A 23203-nucleotide genomic window follows, 5' to 3' on the forward strand; every position below is an offset into this window, starting at 1 on the left:
CGCTTCCCGTCAGCCGAGACAGGTCAGCACCTCCGGCGTCCCGCGTGACATCCGCCCATGAACACGTGGTACTCCGGAGCGGGGCCCCCGACGCTTTTCCGCATCCGACGGTGGCCCACCCTCACCGCGCGTCCCTCCACTGGCCAGCCCGGTCTGCTCGGTCTCCTCCCGCTATATATTCGCCCAGTGGCTCCTGCAGCCAGCCCGGTAGTTCGCTCGCTCGCACCAAGAAATACATACATACAGACATACCACAGCTCTACTGCACTCGCTCTTGTTCGTCGACGACCGGCCTCGAGGTGGGATCCAGCGGGGTCAAACAGGATCGGCACGAGGAGAAATCGCGAGCTTCGGTTGGTTTTGCTCTGCTTTGAGCTTGCGCGGCGCGATGGGCGTGCTCTTCTCGTGCCCCGTGGAGGAGGACGGCGGCGCGGGCGAATGCGGCCTCGTCGCGGCGGAGGAGCAGGCGACGTTCCTCAAGGCCTCGCTTGGCTCCGGCAAGCTCCGCATCGAGGGCTCCCTCAGCTTCAAGCGGCTCCAGCTGGTGGAGCCCAAGATCCCCATCACCACGTCCGACGCCGTCGACGCGGTCACCGCGCCGGTGCCGGTGCCGGTGCCGATGCCGAGGGAGCTCCTCCGGACGCGGTTCGCGGACGCGGCGGGAGTGCCGGCGCCGGAGAGCCCCAAGCACGAGGCGGCGGCGGTGACGCTGCAGAAGGTGTACAAGAGCTTCCGGACGCGGCGCCGGCTCGCCGACTGCGCCGTGCTCGTGGAGCAGAACTGGTGGGAGCTGCTGGACTTCGCGCTGCTCAAGCGGAGCTCCGTCTCCTTCTTCGACATCGAGCGGCAGGAGACCGCCGTGTCCAAGTGGGCGCGCGCCAGAACCAGAGCCGCCAAAGTACGTTCTTCTCCCGAAATTAACCGGTCCTTCTTCAAGAAATCTCTCTGATGATTGCCATATCCATTCGTGAAATTCGGCTAACGCTTCGTGCGATTTCAGGTCGGAAAGGGGCTCTCCAAGGATGAGAAAGCTCGGAAGCTCGCATTGCAGCACTGGCTTGAAGCTGTGAGTACTTTCCTCAGAGAAACTGCCAAATGTTCAGTTAGGTTGATGTGTTCTCTTTTTTGTAAAAGTACTGTATGTGCTAATGCGAGCCCTGCAATTTCTGACGAGCAGATTGACCCGCGTCACCGGTACGGCCACAACCTTCACTACTACTACGACTGCTGGCTGAGGTGCGAAAGCAGGGAGCCTTTCTTCTACTGGTGAGTGTCACGGCTCAACTGATGATGGTTGTTGGAATTTCTGAATCTTTATGCTGAAGTACCTTATAGACTCATCACCATGTTTGGTTCTTTAGGCTCGACATTGGAGAGGGCAAGGAGATCAACCTCGAGGACCGGTGCCCGCGGTCCAAGCTTCTCAGCCAGTGCATCAAGTATCTTGGACCGGTAAGTTTTTGCAAACATTTTACGTACATGGGATAAATGTATAGTATAGCTGGAGTAGAAATGCAAGCCCATGTGAGGTCAGCGGTACTGATGATTCAAACTGAATTTTCGTTGTGCCTGCAGAAAGAGAGAGAGGACTATGAGGTTGTGATTGAGGATGGCAAGTTCATGTACAAGAACAGCAGGCAAATCCTCGACACCTCCGGCGGTCCGAGGGACGCAAAATGGATCTTTGTGCTGAGCACATCCAGGAATATGTATGTCGGGCAGGTAATGTTCAGGCTTCATACTAGAGTACTATCAATACCCAACACTGCATTGGACCTATCACCTATGTGTACTGAATCATAGTAATCTAACATTGTCCAAAACTCTACTTTCTGCAGAAGAAAAAGGGCACGTTTCAGCATTCTAGCTTTCTCGCTGGAGGCGCCACATCTGCTGCCGGGCGACTGGTTGTCGAAGATGGAGTTCTGAAGGCTATCTGGCCTCACAGCGGGCACTACCGCCCCACCGAAGAGAACTTCCAGGAATTCCAGGCCTTCCTCAGAGAGAACAAGGTCGATCTCAGCGATGTTAAGGTGAGCAACCATGCCTGTGACAGATGATTGGGGTAGAATGAGAAAGTTCCCAAAATGCGGTGACAATAAAATTATCCAATTTGCATTTTCTCAGTTGTTCTCTTTGCATGATTGCAGATGAGCCCAGCTGAAGAGGATGAGGAGTTCTGGAGCAGGCTCAGAAGCATCCCTACTGAGCGGTGCGTCGATGGCGACAAACCCGAAGATGAAATGGTTCCTGCTGAAGAAACCATCCCTTGCCTGGCTGAGGTCACTGAAACCACACCTGAAGAAGTCTTCCAACTCCAAGAAACAGGCAACGATCGTAGCCAACCGGAGATATTGGCAAGGCTAGATTCATCGAAGGGCGCAGTAAACATCGAAAAATCAATAACTTCCATGCCTGAAGATGATCAGGGGGACAGTGATGATGATCATTCCGTGGTGTCAAGGGAGAAGGTCATTGGGAGGGTCAACTCATATCAGCTGGGGAAGCAAGTGTCCTTCAAGTGGACCACCGGCGCCGGACCCCGGATCGTGTGCGTCAGGGACTACCCGCCGGAGCTCCAGCACCGGGCGCTGGAGGAGGTGCACCTGTCGCCGAGGAGGGGCGGCAGGGCGACGTCGCGGTTCTCGTCGCCACAGAGGGGTGGCAGCCCGATGTCGAGAGGCTGTGAGCCGCTGACGCCGAGAGAGGCGTTCCATGCCACGCATCTGCAGCAGGGACTACTGATCAGTTTATGATGAACGAGCTATTCTTGTTCATCAGTTGTGCATATGGTAGGGGAATAAAGTTATTGGGAGCAAAACGAAGTACTCCTTGTGTAGATCTTGTAGTGATGTGTGTATACGTGATGTTCAAATTGGACACAAATACAGAGATCAATACAAATTCTTTCATTCTTTGGTCTTGTATTATTCCCCTTCCGAGAGAATGCAATTTGCAACATTTCCAACTACAGAACGGTGATTGGAGTTTTAAGGCAATATCATCAGAAGGAACATAGCTTCGGAATGCCAAGAAGGTTTTATCTCAAAGAAGTGCCCAGCAAAAGGTGATGCTACTACTAATTCATTCGTCAAAAATTGAAATTCAGGATTGGTGGGCCTTCTTACAGGGATAAGAAACACTTCAAAAATTAGCATATGTTGCTTACTATGGCGTGCACACGGTATTCCTTTTTTTTTTATAAAAAAAACGGAAACACACATCACCATGTCATATGCTCAACATTTAACAAGGTTTACCTCACCATGACCCAACATTTAACAAGGTTTACCTCACCATGACCCAACATTTAACAAGGGCTAAACTGAATGTAGGGGAAAGGATGGAGGCAGCGTAGCCTCATGTGAAATCCACCTGGCTCCGCTCATCGCACACGTTCGTGTGTGAAAGAGACTTGAGACTTTTGGGGTCGACTTCGGTTCGTAGTTTATGTACTACTCGGTTCGCTCTCTGCTCGCTCAAGACCAAGTCAAAATGAGCTGTCCAAGCGCTGAAGACAAGTTTTTCCTTCCTTGTCGATCAACCTGAGACTTTATTTTTATTTTCAAATACACCAAGAAATTTAAAATTCAAAATTGGTGGGGCCTTCTCACAGGGAGAAGGCACCCTTCAAAAATTAGCGTATGCTGCTTAGTGTGGCGTGCACACGGTATTCTTTAGTAGCAAAAAAGATAGCTCGCTTTGTGTTGACCACGCAACTGCTTGCCTCTCACAGCTCGCACCACCCGCTCTAATTTCGATAGATTATTGAGATAGTTATGTGTGTAGGAAGATGAATGCTCATTTTGATATTGAGAAAAAAAATACATCGGTTTACTGATAAGAAGAAACTTTATAGATGTTTGTGTATTCATTGGTAGAATTGAAGCTAACGATGCGGCTGCATGTACAATTAAAGAAGAAAGTAGAGGAAAAGCAATGTCTAATTCTTTAGAATCAAAGACGAAGAATGATCAATAATGAAGGCATGAAGAAGATGTTGAGAGAAGAGATTCATGAAGGGGGCTCGCTCGTCTCGCCCGCTCCGCGAGCGGGGAGGCGAAACATAGCGCCCCCAACTCCAGCCTCCCTCGCGCTCCGCCCTCCCTCGTCGTCGCCGGCTCGTGCCGTCGGGCAAAGCCCGGCCGGCATTGGTGGCGGCGCAGCCTCTTTCCCTTCCTCGCTGTAGGCTGGCACACGACATCACCATGGCGTGGATGCGCGCGGTTCTGCATGAAGGCACGGAGCGGCTGCGGCCGGGACGACATGGCGGTGGCGGCGCGGGCGGCGACTATGGGCATCCTGGCCTAGATCTGGATCAAACGGATGTTGTGACCGTCTGCCAGCAGGCGGCGGCTACGGGCATCCTGGCCCAGATCTAGATCGAGCGGATGTTGTGACCGACTAACAGCAGGCGACGCGGGCTGAGGCGGCATGGGCCAGCCGCGCTGGTGGTTGTGGCTACTCGAGGGGACCGATGTGGCGTTGTGCTCCTTGCTGGGGTGGTCCCGTGGCTCTATGGATGTGGTGACTGTGTTCGGGGAGCGGATGGCGTGGATCGATGGGGAGGCGACGCTTGGTGCTCGAGGTCGTGTCTCTGTCGGTGGCGCTGGGTGGCGGTTCAGCAGGCCTCCTTCCCCTGGTTCTAGGCCGACTTGGCTGCGAGCCGGGGCTCGTGCTCGGGCGTATCTTGGCAGTGCCCGGGGCGAGTCGGAGTTCACCCTCCGGGTAGGTACGCTTGGGCTCGATCCGGAAGGTACCCGTGGGTGGTGACCCCTCTCCTTGCGGGTACGGGGGACATTGGTGGTGGTCGGGGCTCTGCTACTGTGTGAGACAGATCGTCGTCAAGGGCTATGGTCATGGCTCGTGCGAGCGGGATTGGCGACTGTTGTCGGTAATCACGGAGTAGGGTCTCCCCCGTACAACTGGTACGACTGGGGATCCAGTCATGGATGCCTCCTTCTATAGAGACGCACACCCAGACTCTGTGACTGATGTCGGTCTAGGAATGAAAGGTGACGCCTTTTGCTCCTCCTTCCGTGGCAGGTACCCCGTGATGTGGACGGTTGGTGGAGTCCTGGACATGGATGTCTGGGTGCCGGCCCAGGATTGAGGTCCGCATAGTTGGCTCTCCGGCGGGCGCCATGGTGGCGGGGATGGCATTACCTCTTGGTCATGGGGGCGGTGAGAGGTGATGCTACGGGTGGCTTTGGCGCGCTTTGTGTCGCTGACAATGGATGTGCCCCGAAATGGAAGTTCTATGCACCTCGTGCTGTGCCATGGAGACCTCATGGTGACGCAAGGGAGTTGTCTAGCGAAAGCTCCGCGTTTTGTCGTTGGTGATGGCGACGCTTGCGGGCGTCGTTATCTTCGTGAAGACGTTGTCATGGTGCTCCTCTTCATGTCCGAATTCCGGGTAAAAACCCCTGTCTATTGTAGACTCGACAACGACCTTGTTGGAGGCGTTGTTGTGGAGCTTGGGTTTTATAGGGCTTAGCGTGGTGTTGTTTTAGTTCATCGTGTATTTTATTTCGATTGCGTAGTCGTGTGCATTCTGCTTGATCCAGTTATCTGGGATGGATAGTGTTTGAGGGCCACCTCATCTCTTGTATCGTTCAGCCATGCACTCTGTTTGATTGTTGTTTTTTATATATAAAGCGAAGCAAAATCATATTTTGAGATGAAGATGTTGATCCAATTAATAAAAGCAATGCTTAATTATGACTCTTGTTTTCTTTAATCTTGCTATTCTAGCAAAAAAAATGTATCAAATGCATTGAAGAAAATAAAAAAAGCAAATAAATGTGTTTTGATATAAAAAATTAAAAAAGCAAAAAAAAAAAACTTTCCAAAATTAAGGCACAAAAAAGTGGCTATCAATCAAACCAGCAAAGCACAGAATATCCATTTTTATAGACCCGCTTTGCAGGGTCCGTTCGACAGCCACCAAAGCCGGCCAGTAAAACCATTTTCCACCAAACCGTAAACCATAAACATGTTTTCAATAAAGACAACCACGAAAGCCACCCATTCGAAAGACAACCACGAAAGCCACCCATTCTTAAACACGTACCCAAGCTCCCCGCGCTCTCTCCCGCAGCCAGGCGAGGTGGGACTAATGGGAACGGTTGGCTCCGCCTCGATTCGCTTCTTGTGCTGCCTCCTCCCCCACCGCACGAGCAAAAGGCCCACGGGCCACAAAAGTGACGCCAATGGCCCAAACTAAGCAGCCGTGGTTTCTTTTTATAAAATACTAATAAAAACGTGGATTTTGTTTTTTTGGATGGCGGAATTATGTCGACAAGATCAGCTGAAACGTTGACTAATCAAAATAATTAGTGTTGAACTGTCATGTTGTAACATGATTCAGTCGCTGCATGTAATCCTTATCCATACGTTAGTTGTAACACCGAGGACCCTTTCCTTCGGCTGAGTGGATCTCGTCATAGGACGTGCCCTGCATGTAGGGAGTCCTTGCTATATATATCTCTGTAACTGCTCGTTGTAATGGTATCCTGTGAATACACATACGATTCAGTTTGGTAATCAGAGCCACTCTGCGATGGCTACGCCTTCTCCTTCTCCCCAAGTCGATGCTAGCTCCGTCACCGCCGCACCCGACGCCGCCGCAGAGCTCCCTGTCGGCAACACCGTTGAGACGCGCCTTCGAGCTCCAGCTTTCGACGAGACCACCACTTTACCTCTTGCTGCCATCCCACCCAACCCCCATGTCTCTTCTTCCTCCTCCACCCCGCCTGCTTCCTTGCCGACCACCGTCACCAGCGTCGTCGACTTCAAGCTCGCGCTGGACGGCACCAACTTCCAACGTTGGCGCAACTACGTCACTCTCCTCCTGGCGTGCTACCACGCCGAAGACCACGTGCGGGAGGTCTCGGTTTGCCGCCTGGACGACCCCGCGTGGCGCGATGACGACAACACCGTCGTGCTCTAGTTCTTCACCACCGTCGAGGGGGGACCTCCTCGACATCGTCGCCCCCGTCGGTTCCACCGCCTACACCATCTGGACGCGGATCCACGACTACTTCCTCGCCAACGAGGCCGAGCACGCGATGCATCTTGGCCAGGAGTTCCGGGCGACGGTGCGGGGCGATCTCAGCATCAACGACTACTGTCGCCGTCTTCAGGGCCTCGCCGCCTCCCTCGCTGACGTCCACGAGCCGGTGAGCGACTGCACTCTCACGTTGCAGATGCTGGATGGCCTGGGCTCCAAATTTGCCATGCAGTCCACCATCATCCAGTCCACCGTAACCCTTCCCACCTTCGAGCAGGCTCGGTCCCACCTCGTCCTCGCCGAGCTCTCCATGGACCAGCGGGCCCGCAGCGAGGGCTCTCAGGTCCTCGCCGTCCAGTCTGACGATGGCGGCCAGGATCGCTCCGGTGCCCGCGGCGGTGGGCGCAGCGGCGATCGCGGCGGCGACCGCGGTGGCGACCGTGTTGCCAACGGTGGCGGCGGCCGTGGTGGCCAGTTCGGCGCCAATCGCGCCCAGCGCAGCAACCGTGGGCGTGGGCGCGGCGACGCTCCTCCGGGTCGCGGTGCCGATGCGATGCCCTGGCTGGGCTATTTCACGCCTCTTGGGGCACCCTTCCCACCAACCCGTACGCCCTGGATCCCGCCGAACTCGGCGGGCGTCCTTGGCCCTCATCTTGACGCCTCGACCACGCCTATCTGCTCCTGTACTCCACCGCGCATGCCCCGCCACCGCCCGCACCTTACACCCCGGCTCCTCCGAACTGGAACACCTCGGCCATGTTCCACGCGGCTCCGAGCTACGGCACCGCCTTCCCGCCGAATGCCGAGTGGATCATGGACACCGGCGCCGCGTCCCACATCACTGGCGATGCAGGTACCTTGTCCTCGTTTCATCCGCTTTTAGCGCCTTATACTCGTCATATCATTGTTGGTGATGGCTCTCGGCTCCCTGTGCTTGCCATTGGTACTGCCCGTCTCCCTCCCAAACCCTTTTACCTACGCCATATTCTTCTACCTCCTAATATCGTCAAGAATCTCATTTCCGTTCGTAAATTTACTCGTGACAATTTATGCTCCGTGGAATTTGACCCGCTTGGTTTTTCCGTGAGGGACCTAGCCACCAAGGAGATGCTCATGCGGGTCAACAGTGATGGCGATCTATACCCCTTCTCCGGCAATAACGGGCCCACACCACGCAAGCCTTCACCATCTCCACGCATGATCTCTGGCACAGGCGGCTTGGGCACCCTAGTTCTTCCACCTTCTCCCGTTTTTCTTTGGATTTTCTTTCCACATGTAATAATGATGTTCGCCCCTCCCATCTCTGTAGTGCGTGTCAAATGGGCAAACATACTCGACTACGCTTTCCTACCTCCACCACCTATACCACTACCCCCTTTCATTTAATTCATTGTGATGTGTGGACATCCCCGGTCGTGAGTTACTCCGGGTACAAATATTATCTTGTCATTATTGATGATTACACTCAATTTTCCTGGACCTTTCCGCTGCGTGCGAAGTCTGACACATGTGATATTTTGCTTCGCTTTTTTAAATTTATTTTCACCCAGTTTTGCGTGCTCATTCGTTGTATGCAATGTGACAATGGTGGGGAGTTCCTCACCACCTCGCTCTGCGACTACTTCTCCTCCCACGGCATTGCCTTCCGCCTCACTTGCCCCCACACTTCCCCCCAAAACGGGAAAGCCGAACGCCACATCCGTACCACCAACGATGTTGTCCGCACCCTGCTACTGCAAGCCACCATGCCTCCTCCCTTTTGGGTTGAAGCGCTCCACATGGCCACCACCCTTCTTAACATCCGCCCATCGCGTGCCATTCACCACTTCACCCCCACTTCTTGCTCTATGGCGAGCATCCCACATACGATCATCTCCAGACATTCGGGTGCCTTTGTTTCCTAACACCTCCGCCACCGCTCCCCACAAGCTCTCTCCTCGCTCGACGCGTTGCGTCTTCCTCGGCTATCCACGCGAACAGAAGGGCTATCGCTGCTTCAATCTCGCTACCCGCAAGGTGATTGTTTCTCGCCATGTCACGTTTGATGAGCTTCAATTTCCCTTCTCAACCAGCACCGCCACAGAGGATCCCTCCCTCGGTCGCAGCCATGCAGCCAACCACCACACGCCCTCGGCTCTCTCTCCATGCAGCCAACCACCGCGGAGCACTCCCATCTCTCGCCCCATGCTGCCATGCAGCCACCCACCGCGGCAGCCATGCAGCACGTACGGTTCCCGCCCAACTGCTCGTGTCGCGGGCCCCGCCCCACCATGCCGCATGCCGTCTCCTGACGCCACCTCCCGCTCTCTCGCTCCCGCTGCGGACCCCGCCTCGCCCCGCACGCCGCAGCCGCGCCTCGCCGCTTCCCGCTCTCCTGCACCTGTTGCGGGCCCCGCCTCCCCATGCACCCAATCCGCGCCAGCCTCGCCATGCACACCGCCCCTCGACTCCGGCTCTTCTCCTGGTTTCCCCTCGGCCTCGCCCGCCTCCCACGGCCCATCGCTACTTCCCACACCTCCCCCCCACGTTATCCCGTCTCGCCTCCGGCTCCGCCATTACCTCCGCGCGTCGTGCCCGTGTCTCCGCCTGCCAACCTGCATCGCATGCAGACGCGCGGCAAGACGGGCTATGCCATGCCCACACAGATTCTTGACCTCCACGTTGCCGTCGCCCCCTCTCCTATTCCATCTTCGTACCACGCGACACTCAAGGACCCACATTGGCATGCCGCAATGCTTGATGAGTTTAATGCGCTAATTCGGAATGATACTTGGTCTTTGGTTCCTTGTCCTGCAGGTGTTAACGTGGTGACCGGCAAGTGGATCTTTCGCCACAAACTCCATCCCGATGGCACACTGGCGCGCTACAAAGCTCGATGGGTGGTCCGCGGCTTCACACAACAGCGGGGCGTTTACTACGGGGAGACGTTCAGCCCTGTGGTCAAACCGGCCACAATCCGCGTCGTCCTCAGCATCGCGACTACTCAGTCTTGGCCCATCTGTCAGATGGATGTCAAGAATGCGTTCCTCCATGGTGATCTTGCTGAGATGGTCTATTGTCAGCAGCCCTCTGGTTTCGCTGATGCCGCCGCTCCCACACACATCTGCCGCCTCAACAAGTCCCTCTACGGGCTTAAGCAGGCGCCGCGCACGTGGTTCCTTCGGTTTACCCGCTTCATCCACTCTCTTTGTTTTGTGTCCTCGAAGTGCGACACCTCGCTCTTCATATTACACCGTGGCGAGTCTGTTGCCTATCTCTTGCTCTATGTGGATGATATCATCCTCACTGCCAGCACCACCTCCCTGCTTCAGTCGCTCGTCGCCTCTCTTGCCGCCGAGTTTTCCATCAGTGATCTCGGTGACATCCACCACTTCCTTGGTGTGAATGTCCACCGCTCCGCTACTGGTCTTTTTCTCTCCCAGGAGCAGTATGCTCTTGAGATCCTCGACCGCGCCTCCATGCTCAACTGCAAGCCCACCCCCACCCCAGTTGACACCACCAGTAAGATCTCCGCCACCGCCGGTGTACCCTACTCCGATCCTACCCACTACCGTCGCCTTGCCGGAGCTCTCTAGTACCTCACCCTCACGCGGCCTGATCTCTCGTATGCTGTTCAGCAACTCTGTCTCATCATGCATGCTCCCATGGAGGGTCACCATCAGCTGCTTAAGCGGGTCCTCCGCTATCTTCGTGGCACGACACACTACGGGCTTCAGCTCTATCGCTCGTCCTCGCACGATCTTCTTGCCTACAGTGATGTTGACTGGACTGGCTGCCCTGACACTCGCCGTTCTACGTCCGGCTTCTGTGTGTTCCTCGGCGCCAACTTGGTATCTTGGTCCTCCAAGCGGCAACACACGATGTCCTGCTCCAGTGCTGAAGCCGAATACCGTGCTGTTGCTAACTGTGTTGCTGAGTCGTGTTGGCTTCGCCAACTTCTCGCTGAGCTCCGTCGTCTACCTTCTCGCGCTACCCTTGTGTATTGTGATGATGTCAGTGCTGTGTATCTTTCATCTAACCCCATTCAGCACCAGCGCACGAAGCATGTGGAGATCGACTTGCATTTTGTTCGCGACCGTGTGGCCCTCAGCGAGGTCAAGGTGTTACACGTCCCGACGGCCTCTCAGTTTGCAGATATCTTCACCAAAGGACTGCCATCTTTGGTTTTTCGTGACTTCCGTTCCAGTCTACACGTCTTGCCTGGCGCCGTTTCGACTGGGGGGGGGGGGGGGGGTGGGGGTGGGTAGGGGGGGGGGGGGTTGAACTGTCACGTTGTAACATGATTCAGTCGCTGCATGTAATCCTTATCCATACGTTAGTTGTAACAGCCAGGACCCTTTCCTTCGGCTGAGTGGATCTCGTCGTAGGACGTGTCCTGCATGTAGCGAGTCCTTGTTATATATATATCTCTGTAACTGCTCGTTGTGATGGTATCCTGTGAATACACATACGATTCAGTTATTAGTGTATAGGCGTGCACTCATTTTGCAACCATCTTTATGCGCTACTCAAGCAGGCACAGACGCACACTGGCGTGTGCCGCCTAGCATGGAGAAATATTGCTGTCCGGTACGATGCTACGCAACAGCTGCGACCCCACAACCAGAGACACACTTCAAGCAGTTTCTTTTTTAAGTTGCAGTTCGTGCAGGTGGTTAGCTTAGCTTAGCTAGCCACGCAGCTATCATGTGCCCTAAGCCAAACGATACGCAAGGAACATAGGAGTTGAGAAAAGATTCCCAATGCGTAGACTTTGGCTACATGATTATTTGATCGGTTTAATTCTGCCCATCTCAATTATTTAGACTAATGACCTAAGCAAGTGCACATATAAAAATACTCTCCCCGTTTCAAAATAAGCATCTCAAATTCTGTACTAAATAGTGTCGATTTGTATTAATTTAGTACAAAATCTGAAACACTTGTTTTAGGACGGAGGGATATATACTACTCCCTCCGTTCCTAAATATAAGTTTTTAAAGAGGTTTCACTACAAAACTACATACGGATGTTATGGACATATTTTAGAATATAGATTCATTCATTTTAGTTCGTGTGTAGTCACTTAGTGAAATCTTTAAAAAGACTTATATTTAGGAACGAAGGGAGTAAATGTTAAGACATTATCAAGCCGGTCAACCCACCATGCTGTTAGCTGAGTTTCTTCTTTTTGATTGTTGCTGGAATATTCTTTTAGGATGACTATCCAAATTACATCAACACAAACACTTGGTGTATTCAGATAGCATCACGGGACGAAGATCATCTGGCACGTCCGCAATCAACGTGCAGTCTGCATGACATCTAGGTGTGGCCGCGTGTTCATGCGTGCAGTGTCATATGGCTGCAACACATGAGTAGCCGATAGTATACATGTAAGTGCAAATCGATGGACAAAGGAAAGAGAAAACCATTTCGACAAGAATCTTTCAAGAAGCTTCATGGATTGCATCTTATCACCGTGTGCATATTTGTGCGTAGGGTATGTGTCATATATGGTAAAGCTTTCCCGCCTTTTGTTTATTTGTGTTCAGGACTTGCATGTCATGGCTTCTTGACGAAGGCTATGGTGCGCACACGATGAAGCCATGGCACCTTCGACGCCACAAGTGATTCGTCTCCAGTGACGGCGACGTTCGATCCGAGAGGAAGTTGTAGATGATCCGATCGTGTTTTTATTTTCAGTTTGAGGTCCTCCTTATAAAAAGTCAAGGACTTAATCGTGTAGGGTATTTTTCTTTTAGGTCCATATATAAAATGTGTTGTCCCATTTTAGTAATGGAGTACTAGACCTTTCCAATTTTAAAAGGTAGTAACTTGGTATTTGCACTTTACACCCTCAACTTCCATTAATCAACCGGGGTCTACGAGCTTTCAAACTCCAAATATCCCGTTCGAAGGGGCATATGGGCATGAAGAAGTTACTAAACCTACTGTAAAGTGGATCTGATAAAAACCACGAACAAAATCATCTACAACCGGACATTACAAATTCGCCCCCCTATACACCCCTCGACAGCGTTGAGCATCCCCTCATATGGGTTGCCACACATCCAGACACCTTAAATGTGGAACCTCAAATCTATGAAACCATGCACGTCGATCATACGATATAAATTATCTCATTTCAACAGTTCGAAACAAAGGAAAACAAATCATAGTCCAGCAATCCGGAAATGTCAAAATGAAATCAACGTCCGAGCGTGACGGATCACTCGCTCGCTAGCCGGATCACCCATCGGACGCCACTCATGTCGCCTGCTCCCACGCCATCCTTGCGTCGTACTCCGCATGCATCCTTGTCACATGCTCCGCTCATGAAGTAGCCATCATCCTTGTCTCGTACTCCTACAGTCGTTGATCTCCTTCTTCTTGTCTGCAAGCCATTTCTTTGCTTGCTCATCCAAGTGGCTTTCGTTCGTCAACATGATCTTCGTATCCTTCGCGTCCCGTGTGATTTGCAACATCTCCGTCTCAAGCCCAATCTCTCTAAATGTCTTGGCTTTCTCGAGCTCCAATTTGATCGTTGCCTCTTACTTCTCCAACTCAATCTTCTCCCTCTTAATTTCTAGCTTCCTCTCCTCCCTCTTTCAGTCCCAATCCATCATATCCTTTTGTGCATTCAACATGAGCTTGTTTCTCTTCTATTTCTTGTTCTTCCTCACCAAAAATGCTCGTTGATGTGAAAGACATTTTTGTAGTCGCGGCATCCCAGGAGGCCCTTTGTCACTCCCAAAATGCGGTACTATCCTCGCGACGGCTTTGGGTCGCTTCGCAAGAATGGATATCATCACAATACATGTAAAGAAGAGATGTGTATATGGAGTTGGCTTACACACATCACAAACTATAACATGAATATATCAATACATCAATATGTAGCAATCATCATACAAAAGAGCAGGATCTGGCTACGGATGAAAACAAATAGAAAAGAGACGACGTCCACCCTGCTAATCCCAGGTTGCCGGCCTGGAACCCATCCTAAGATCGTTGAAGAAGAAGAAGAACTCCAAATAGAGCAAGCATCGCTCTTGCATCAAGTACCGATTTACCTCTACATGCACGTGTTGTTGTAGTAATCTGTAAGCTATGGGGACTGATATGTCTCCAGCATATTTATAATTTATGAAGTATTCATGTCATATTTACCCATGGTTACAACACTTTTATATGGTTTTGATGCACTTTATATGATTCTAGTGGAACTAATCTGGATTGACGTTGTTTTCAGTAGAATTACCGTGTTGTTGTTTTTGTGATGCACTTTATACTCTTTGTTGCACGTTGAGAGATGATCATATGATTCTATTATGTTAGCATTGTTGAGAGATTGCATTAGTGAAAATACGAATTCTGTGCCTTATTTCCAAGCATTACAACACCGTTTATGCTCACTTTTACTACTTGTTATCTTGTTGTTTTCATATTTCCATATCACAAAAATCTATATATACTATTCATACTACACTTGTATCACCATCTCTTCGCCGAACTAGTGCACTTATATAATTTACCATTGTATTGGGTGTGTTGGATTATACGTCCATTTTGCATCATGAATTATTATTGATATTTATGATATTATTATCCATTATTCCTTATTTGATACAATTCTTATGTTTTCCTCTCTCAATATGCAAGGTACATTACAAGGAGGGAAATTACTCAAAACTAGAATTCTGAACTTTAAAATAAGAAAAGGCTGAAAAATCACTCGACTCCAAATGACCTGAAACTTCATAGAGAAGTTTCAGGGAATATATAAGAATTATTGGGCCAAAAATATACCAGAGGGGGCCACCTGCTGGCCACAAGCCAACAGGGGGAAATCGAAGCCATTGTCATCACCAATGCTTCCTCCTTCGTGATGCATAGGAGACTAAATGATAGGAGACAATAGCTACAAGTAGTGTTAATCATATGTTCTCAGTCATCGAGACAATCATAATTCATCATATTTCAGCGGAGATTCTATGTAAGAGTTTTCATATTAGCAAGTTCACATACACAACTATCATTTAGTTTCCTATGATTGTTGACACTCATGTGGGTTACTAGTAGTGTTGATTACATCTTGTAGTTGATGCTAATTGGTTTACCTGGTGAAAGATATTATGTTCAAATCCTTGATTACAATTGTTATACCTCTGATCTTGAACATGTTGATGAGGTGCGAGTAGTTACTATTGTTCCTCGGGAAACGAGAGAAGTCTTGTTATAAGTAATCATGTCAAGTTGGTATTCGTTTGATATTTTGATGATGTGTATGTTGTTGCTTCTCTTAGTGGTTTCGGGTGAATGCCGATTACACGACACTTCACCATGTTATGGGAATAAGGGAAGCCATTGTGGAGTAACAAGTAGATGATGGGTTGCGAGCGTGACATAAACTTAAACCCCGGTTCATGTGTTACTCCATGAGGGGCTGATTTGGATTCACACATTTCATGCTATGGTTAGATTTATCTTAGTTCTTCTTTCGTAGTTGTTGTCGGGGGGATAACCCCGGGGTAGGCTCATCAAGCCTGTTCCTTCATTTCCGGCCCAATGGACATGAAGGTATGGAGATTCGAAGGCCCAAGTCTTCTGACCGGCTAGGCATCACCTGCCGGCTGGAAGACGAGGCGGCCACCTTTCTGGCCGGCCAGGCAGCCCATGCCGGCTATAGTGCAGGCGGCCTCCCCTTCAGAGCCGGCCTGGTCCCGCCAGCCGAACTGAGGAGGAGGCGGCCACCCTCAAGCCGGCTGGCCAAGCAGGCTAGCCGACCGAGGATCACAAGCCACATCAGATCGTAGGTCAGGAAGAGACCTCACGATTAAAGGTAGCTACGCGTCAGCAAAGGTACAAAATCAGGGCGTCCGGCAGGTACGAGCGTCGGTGGCCACGCCGCTGACCTACCCTGGCTCTGATCCATCACCTAGCATAGTGTCGGACCGTCACACTCCCACTCCATTACTGCACTCGGCGTGGGGAACAGTGGAGGCGGTCATAGTGCCTGCCCATGAAGAATCTCGCGGGGCGACGCTTGACGTACAACGCGTGCTCAGCGTCAACCTTACGTGGGAGCCCCATTGGCCAGCCGGCGGGTCCCACAGGCAATCGAGACCATGCAGCCGGCGGGCCCCTCATCAACAAGACAAGACCCTTGTGGGCCCCTGGCCAGCCGGCGAAGCAGCCAGCCGGGTCCCACGCCTGTACCCTTTATCCATATTGTAGGCCGGCGGGTTCGTCTATAAAACCCCCCGGTCGCCCCCATGCAGAGGGGCCGATCACTCACCAGTCATTCAACACTACACGCTCACCAACCCACACAGAGAGAGGTAGAGACGAGCCGGTTGCTCCCCTCTTCCTCCTCCCAACACAGGTCCAGGAGCGACATTGTACTCTGTTCCCATACATCAAACACACAAGCAGGATTAGGGGTATTATCTCTACGGAGAGCCCTGGACCTGGGTACATCGTGCGTCCCATGCGTGTACCAACCTCGTTCCCAGCGCCCACCTTTGTCCCTTCGGTTCTCAACGATTTTAGCCTACCTATGGCATATGTTGCGAGTATTCATCGACATTTGGCGCCCACCGTGGAGCCGATCGCGACATCGGCTGGCTTTACACGCTGGGCGGGGCCCCGCACCTACACCACCGAATGCATCGCGTACGGATCAGTCTGCATGCCCGTGGAGCCTGCTTTCGACGAGGCAACACCCATGATGATCGATGTCCCCTTCCGCCATGCGGATTCGGACGAAGATTCTGATGACGAGGCACTCCCTAGCGTCGTCGTCGCTACCATGGAGAACCTCAACGTCCTCTTCAGCGACCTTCATCTCAACGACGGCCCGCGCTACTTCGGCGAGGACTACGACGTTGAGGCGCTCTGCGCCAGCTTCAGCAGGCTTTCTATCGCTGAGATGCCTGCCCACGACGTTTACCCCAGTAACGTCCTCATCTTCGACGTCCCTCCGCCGTCGGTACGGTTCTTCACCCTATACCACGTTGCTGCCGTCTCCAACACCGTGGAGGTGATGGTTATCAGCACTGGCACCAGCCTCCCGGCAAGGCCTCTGCACGCGCCGGCGAGCCCGTCGCGGCCGCCGCTGATACTCTTCGGGACGCCATCGCCGGCCTGAAGACACCGGTCACCGCTTCTGCCGACCCTACAGACGCTTGGGCCTCGCTGGAGGAGGCTCGCAAGCGTATCTTGGAGGAGGGCATCGCCGTGGCCTCGACAAAACGTCGGTTGGAGGCTACGCATCACGAGAATAACTCTGCGTATGGTCTCACTCCAATTTCCGAGGCCCCTAGTCGGCTTGGATCGGTCCGCAGCCACGGACGGTTCGTCGCCGAAGTTCTAGGCGGTGATCTGCCCACCTACGAGACTCGTGCGGCCAACATGCGAGCGGCACAGGCAACCATGGAGGAGATGGCAAGCCTGGAAGGCGAGGAGCGCGCCTTCCAGGAGAAGCGTGTCAAGGATCTCCTTGACGCCGCCAACCAGCAACACACTCGGCTTGACCCTGGTCAGGCTCAATCGGAGTCTCCGGGACCGAACTCGGGGGCTCGCCGTAACCCTAGCGGCCAACACCACGCTGAAGGATCTTCCTCGCATCGCCCTTCTGGCTGGAGGGGCAAGGGAAGCCAAGACCGGCGCTCGCAGCGCCAGAGCGAGCACACTTCGGGCTTACGTCACGGAGGCGACGAGGGCGATTCAGAGTACAGGGATCTTCCCCCGTGAAGAACTCACGCCTCCGGCTCCCGAGGCGCCTCCCCTCTCACCACCGGGGTTGGCGCCCCCGCCACCCAGGATGAGCGGGACGCTCGCCGACGCATAATCGCCCTGGCCCATTCGGCCCTCCTAGAGGAAGACGGACCCGTCGGTCCGGCATGCTTCGGCCCCCGGATCCGAGGGGCGCCGTTCCCCCGAGGTTTCAATTTGCCTCGGATACGCCAAAATACAACGGCACGACCAAGGCAGAAGACTGGCTGATCGACTACACCACGACCGTAGGCATCGCCAGGGGCAACAAGCGCGTAGCGGTTCGCTACGTGCCACTCATGCTGGCCGGCTCGGCCCGGACTTGGCTTAACAGCCTCCCGGCTGGCAGCGTCAACTCCTAGGTGGACTTCGAGGAGGCATTCGTCCGCAACTTCACTGGCACATACAAGCGCCCTAGCCGGCCCCGCGAGCTGGCCATGTGCGTCTAGAAGGCCGACGAACCCCTTCGCGACTACGTCACCCGGTGGACTGAGCTCCGCAACTCCTGCGAGGGGGTGCATGAGGTACAAGCCATCCAGTACTTCATCGACGGACGCCGAGACGGCACCCTCCTCAAGCACAAGCTCATGTGTGCCGAGCCCACCTCTTTGGCGGTGCTCATGGCCAAGGCGGACAAGTACGCCATGGCCGACTCCGTAATGCGCATCAAGGTGACCGCCTTGGACAAGGTTGTGCCTGCGTCGGCTACTCCCAAGCCGGCTGGGGACAACCGAGGCGGCCAGAACAACTACAAGCGCAAGGCGGATCAAGTGGATCCCTGCTCCAACAACAAGCTGGTGGCTAATGTGGAGGGCGAGGCGTCGACTTCTCAAGCCGGCCCTCCATGAAAGCGTCACAATTAGGGCAACCCCAACTGGCTGTCCAAGCAGTCTCTCGAGAAGCTGCTCGACGCCCCCTGCAAGGTACACTCTGGGGCGACGCCGTCTACCCATACGCTTCGACAGTGCAGCGTCGCATGCCGGCTGTCGCAAGGGGAGGGCCTGCCGGCTCCTCCGGGTGTGCAGGCGGTGCCCCGTGCACAGGCTCCCAATCACGCTCCGCTTCCGCCACCACCGACTCACGATAACGGTCCTCACCCTGACGACTATCCTCATCAAGACGGAGCGTTCGTCATCTTCACCAGCGAAGGCGATGACAAGCACAGCCTGCACCAAAGGCGGCGCGAGGTAAACGCCACTGTCCCCCCGGTTCCCCAGTACATGCATTGGTCTGACAAACCAATCACATGGAGCCGGGTGGACCATCCTATGGTGATGCCCAGCCCGGGGTCATACGCACTCGTCCTCGACCCCACCTTCGCCTCCAAAAGGCTCACCTGCTGATTCTCCCGGGTGCTGGTCGATGGCGGCAGCAGCATCAACATCCTCTACCTCGACACTCTCCTCAAGCTTGGGCTCAAGGAGACGGACGTCCTGCCAACCAGCACTGTTTTCCATGGCATCGTGCCTGGGCAGTCGTGCTCGCCCATCGACAAGATCCAGCTGGACATCCTCTTCGGCGACAAGGCCCACTTCCGTTGAGAGTCCATATGGTTCGAGGTAGTGGACCTCAGTAGCCCGTATCACGCGCTGCTGGGAAGACCGGCTCTGGCCAAGTTCATGGCTATTCCACACTACGCCTACCTGAAAATGAAGATGTCGGGTCCCAAGGGCATCATCACTGTTGTTGGCGACTACAAGAAGTCACTCGAGTGTGCCCAAGATAGCAGCCGCCTCGCCGACGCCTTGGTGATTGCTGGGGAGAAGCGGCAGATCGACCGACTCGTGGCCCAGGCTACTAAGCAGCCGGCGATTCCTTCTCCTCCGTCCCAATCGGCCGGCGAGGGCTCTTTCAAGCCGGCTAAAGAGACCAAGAAGGTCCCACTCGACCCTGCCAACCCAAAGCAGTGCATCACCATCGGGGCTGGCCTCAGCCCCAAATAGGAAGGCGAGCTCGTCGACTTCCTCCGTGAGAATCGGGACATCTTTGCATGGTCCCCCAAAGACATGCCGGGTGTCCCGAGGAAGTACGCCGAGCACAAACTTCACGTGCGACCGGATGCAAAGCCGGTGAAACAACCTTTGCGCCGCTTCGCCGAGGGCAAGCAGCGCACAATCGGAGAAGAGATCACCCGGCTCCTTGCAGCCGGCTTCATCATGGAGGTTTTCCACTCGGACTGGCTGGCGAACCCAGTCCTGGTGCTGAAGAAGAACAACACATGGCGAATGTGCATCGACTACACTAGCCTGAATAAGGCCCGTGGGAAAGACCCTTTCGCGTTGCCTAGGATAGATCAAGTGATCGGCTCCACTGCAGGCTGCGAACTGCTGTCATTTCTGGATGCTTATTCGGGCTACCATCAAATCAAGCTGGATCCAGTTGATCGCCTGAAGACCTCCTTCATCACGCCCTTCGGGGCCTACTGCTACACCACCATGACGTTCGGTCTGAAGAACGCAGGTGCGACATTCCAACGCTGCATGCAGCAGTGCCTACTGCCACAGATTGGCAGAAACATCCACGTCTATGTGGATGACATCATCGTCAAGACAAAGTAGCACTTCAGCCTCCTCGACGACCTGCGGGAGACATTCGCCAATCTGCGCGAATACAAGATCCGACTCAACCCTGAGAAGTGCGTCTTCGGGGTCCCAGGCGGCAAGCTCTTGGGGGTTCTTCGTATTCGCCCGCGGCATCGAAGCGAACCCTGAGAAGATCAGCACCATCGAGCGGATGGAGCGGCCGGCTTGGATCCTCGACATCCAGAAGTTTCCCGGCTGCCTGGCATCCCTCAGCCGGTTCGCCAGCCGACTTGGCGAGAAGGCCCTTCCACTCTACCAGCTCATGAAGAAGACGATGAAGTTCGAGTGGAACGACCAGGCGGACGAAGCCTTCCGCGACCTCAAGCGGGTAATCTCGAGCCTGCCAATCTTGGCAGCCCCATCTGAAAGGGAACCCATACTCATATACATCGCGGCGACCACTCGCATGGTCAGCGTAGTGTTAGTAGTTCAGCGCAAAGAGGAAGGCAAGGCCCTGCCAGTGCAGCGCCCTGTCTACTACCTTAGCGAGGTCTTGTCCGCCTCTAAGCAAAACTACCCTCATTATCAGAAAATGTGTTATGGTGTTTACCTTGCTGCAAAGAAATTGAAACAATACTTCCAAGAGCATGCCATCACTATGGTGAGCACGGCTCCGCTTTCAGAGATCATGGGTAACCGTGATGCCACGGGCAGAATTGCCAAATTGTCCATCGCCATGGCGGACCACGATATCCGGTACAAGCCTCGCACCGCCATCAAATCACAGGTGGTGGCCGACTTCCTAGTCGACTGGGCTGAGACCCAGTTCGAGCCGCCGCCTCGAGACTCCACGCATTGGCGGATGCACTTCGACGGCTCGAAGATGCGGACAAGACTGGGAGCCGGCATCATCTTGACGTCCCTGAAAGGGGACCAGCTCAAGTACGCTCTCCAGATCCATTTCGCCGCCTCCAACAACGTCGCCGAGTACGAAGCACTGGCTCATGGCCTCTGGCTTGCCAAGGAGATTGGCATCCGGCGGCTCATATGTTTCGGCGATTCAGACTTGGTGGTGCAGCAGGTCTCTGGCGAATGGGACGCGAGGGACGCCAACATGGCGAGCTATCGCTTCCTCATCCAGCAGCTTAGCGGCCCCTTTGAGGGTTGTGAGTTCCACCATGTTCCGAGGGCGGAAAATGAGGCGGACGATATGCTGGCGAAGATCGGCTCCACAAGGCAGACCATCCCAGCCGGTGTCTCCCTCGAGCAACTCCACAAGCCGTCTATCAAGTCGTCTCCTGAGTCGGCATCAATCTTCGTACCGGCCGACTCTACGATACAAGAGCCGTCGGCTCCGCCAGTTATGCCGGCTGTGGACCCCACGCCGGCTGCGCTGGCGGCACCGGCTCCAAATACAGCACCGACTGAGTCTAGAGTGCAAGCGCCGTCGGCTCCACCAACTACGCCGGCTTCGGATCCTAATTCGGCTCCATTGGTCCAACCAACTCCAATAGCGGCACCAGCTACAATGACAACCCCGGCTCTATCCGGGCTCGAATCCTCCCAGTGGGTGGACATCATGGAAATAGACGGTGAGCCGGCTGCAGTAATAACACCATCAAGCTCGGGGGCTGCAGAAGCCCCCAACAGTCAAAACAAAGCAGAGGCGACCCTTGTGTCGGCCCCATCATAGGCTCAGGCCATTCTGGCCTTCCTTCTTCACGGCAAACTTCCTCAGAACGAGGCGGAGGCGAGACAGATCCAGCGCAGGTCCGCCGTCTACGCCATCATCAATCGCGAACTGGTGCGACGCAGCACGACCGGCGTGTTCCAACGCTGCGTCGAATCAGAAAAAGGGCAGGAGATCCTCAGAGACATCCACCAGGGGGAGTGTGGGCATCATGCCGCCTCCAGAACCCTGGTGGCCAAAGCATTCCGCCATGGATTCTACTGGCCCACGGCCCTCGAGGAGGCCGTGCATCTGGTGGACAAATGCGAAGGCTGCCAATGCTTCAATGCACAAAGCCATATGCCGCCTTCAGCGCTGAAAACCATTCCCTTATCATGGCCATTCGCCGTCTGGGGACTGGACATGGTTGGGCCCTTCAAGACGGCTTGCGGAGGGATGACACATATTTTGGTAGCTGTCGACAAGTTCACCAAGTGGATCGAAGCCAGGCCTATCAAGAAGCTTGACGGCCCCACTGCTGTCAGGTTCATCATAGACATCTCTGTTCGATATGGTGTTCCCCACAGCATCATCACCGACAATGGCACCAACTTCGCCAAAGGCGCCCTGGCGCTCTACTGTTCCAAGGTAGGCATCCGGCTCGACTTGGGCTCAGTGGCACACCCTCAGTCAAACGGCCAAGCAGAGAGGGCCAACGGCCTGATCCTAGCCGGCATCAAGCCAAGGCTGGTGGCACCACTGGTCAGGTCAGCCGGCTGCTGGATTGAAGAACTGCCGGCTGTGCTACGGAGCCTCCGCACCACGCCCAACCGGTCAACCGGCTTCACTCCATTCTTTCTGGTATACGGGTCTGAGGCTATTATCCCCACAGATGTCAAATTCGACTCGCCTCGGGTCACCCTATACACAGAAACGGAGGCAAAGGAGGCCAGAGAAGACGGTGTGGATCTCCTCGAAGAAGCAAGGGACTTGGCTTTGAGCCGGACGACCATCTACCAACAAAAGCTGAGATACTACCACAACAAAAAGATCAGGCCTCTCTCTTTCAGGGAGGGAGACTTGGTCCTCAGAAGAATCCAGCGCACTGCCGGCCAGCACAAGCTCTCACCCCCCTGGGAGGGACCCTTCATCATCAGTAGGGCGTTGCACAACAACGCTTACTACCTGATTGACACACAGAAGCCAAGAAAGCGCAAGAGGGACGACTCCGGCCAAGAAACG

At 54.0% G+C, this 23203-nt stretch overlaps 1 protein-coding gene and 1 non-coding gene across 3 annotated transcripts; one reads left to right on the plus strand and one right to left on the minus strand.

Moving 5' to 3' along the window:
- The first annotated feature begins 210 nt into the window (after window positions 1-210).
- On the plus strand, window positions 211-2923 carry LOC123429644 (IQ domain-containing protein IQM2-like). 2 transcript variants are annotated; one of them, XM_045113660.1, is made up of 7 exons: window positions 211-898; window positions 1001-1066; window positions 1178-1266; window positions 1362-1452; window positions 1576-1722; window positions 1839-2033; window positions 2151-2923. In XM_045113660.1, the coding sequence occupies exons 1-7, from the start codon at window positions 389-391 to the stop codon at window positions 2754-2756; spliced, it is 1704 nt and encodes a 567-aa protein (XP_044969595.1). In that variant the 5' UTR covers window positions 211-388; the 3' UTR covers window positions 2757-2923. The 2 variants fall into 2 exon arrangements, with proteins under 2 accessions (XP_044969595.1, XP_044969594.1); XM_045113659.1 differs by having other exon boundaries at window positions 1001-1266.
- A 681-nt stretch (window positions 2924-3604) lies between these two features.
- On the minus strand, window positions 3605-3721 carry LOC123433653. The gene has a single exon (XR_006624992.1). It is a non-coding gene; the product is annotated as a U5 spliceosomal RNA (small nuclear RNA).
- Between the last annotated feature and the right edge of the window lie 19482 nt (window positions 3722-23203).

The sequence above is a fragment of the Hordeum vulgare genome, chromosome 2H, assembly GCF_904849725.1.
Source record: "Hordeum vulgare subsp. vulgare chromosome 2H, MorexV3_pseudomolecules_assembly, whole genome shotgun sequence".
NCBI lineage: Eukaryota > Viridiplantae > Streptophyta > Magnoliopsida > Poales > Poaceae > Hordeum > Hordeum vulgare.

What these genes read in the sequence shown, in the direction of transcription:
- LOC123429644 (XM_045113659.1), top strand. Translation starts at nt 389, where the DNA reads ATGGGCGTGCTCTTCTCGTGCCCCGTGGAGGAGGACGGCGGCGCGGGC. An exon ending in AGGGAGCCTTTCTTCTACTG is followed by an intron (nt 1,267 to 1,361) that starts GTGAGTGTCACG and finishes TTGGTTCTTTAG; the next exon opens with GCTCGACATTGGAGAGGGCA. An exon ending in GCATCAAGTATCTTGGACCG is followed by an intron (nt 1,453 to 1,575) that starts GTAAGTTTTTGC and finishes TTGTGCCTGCAG; the next exon opens with AAAGAGAGAGAGGACTATGA.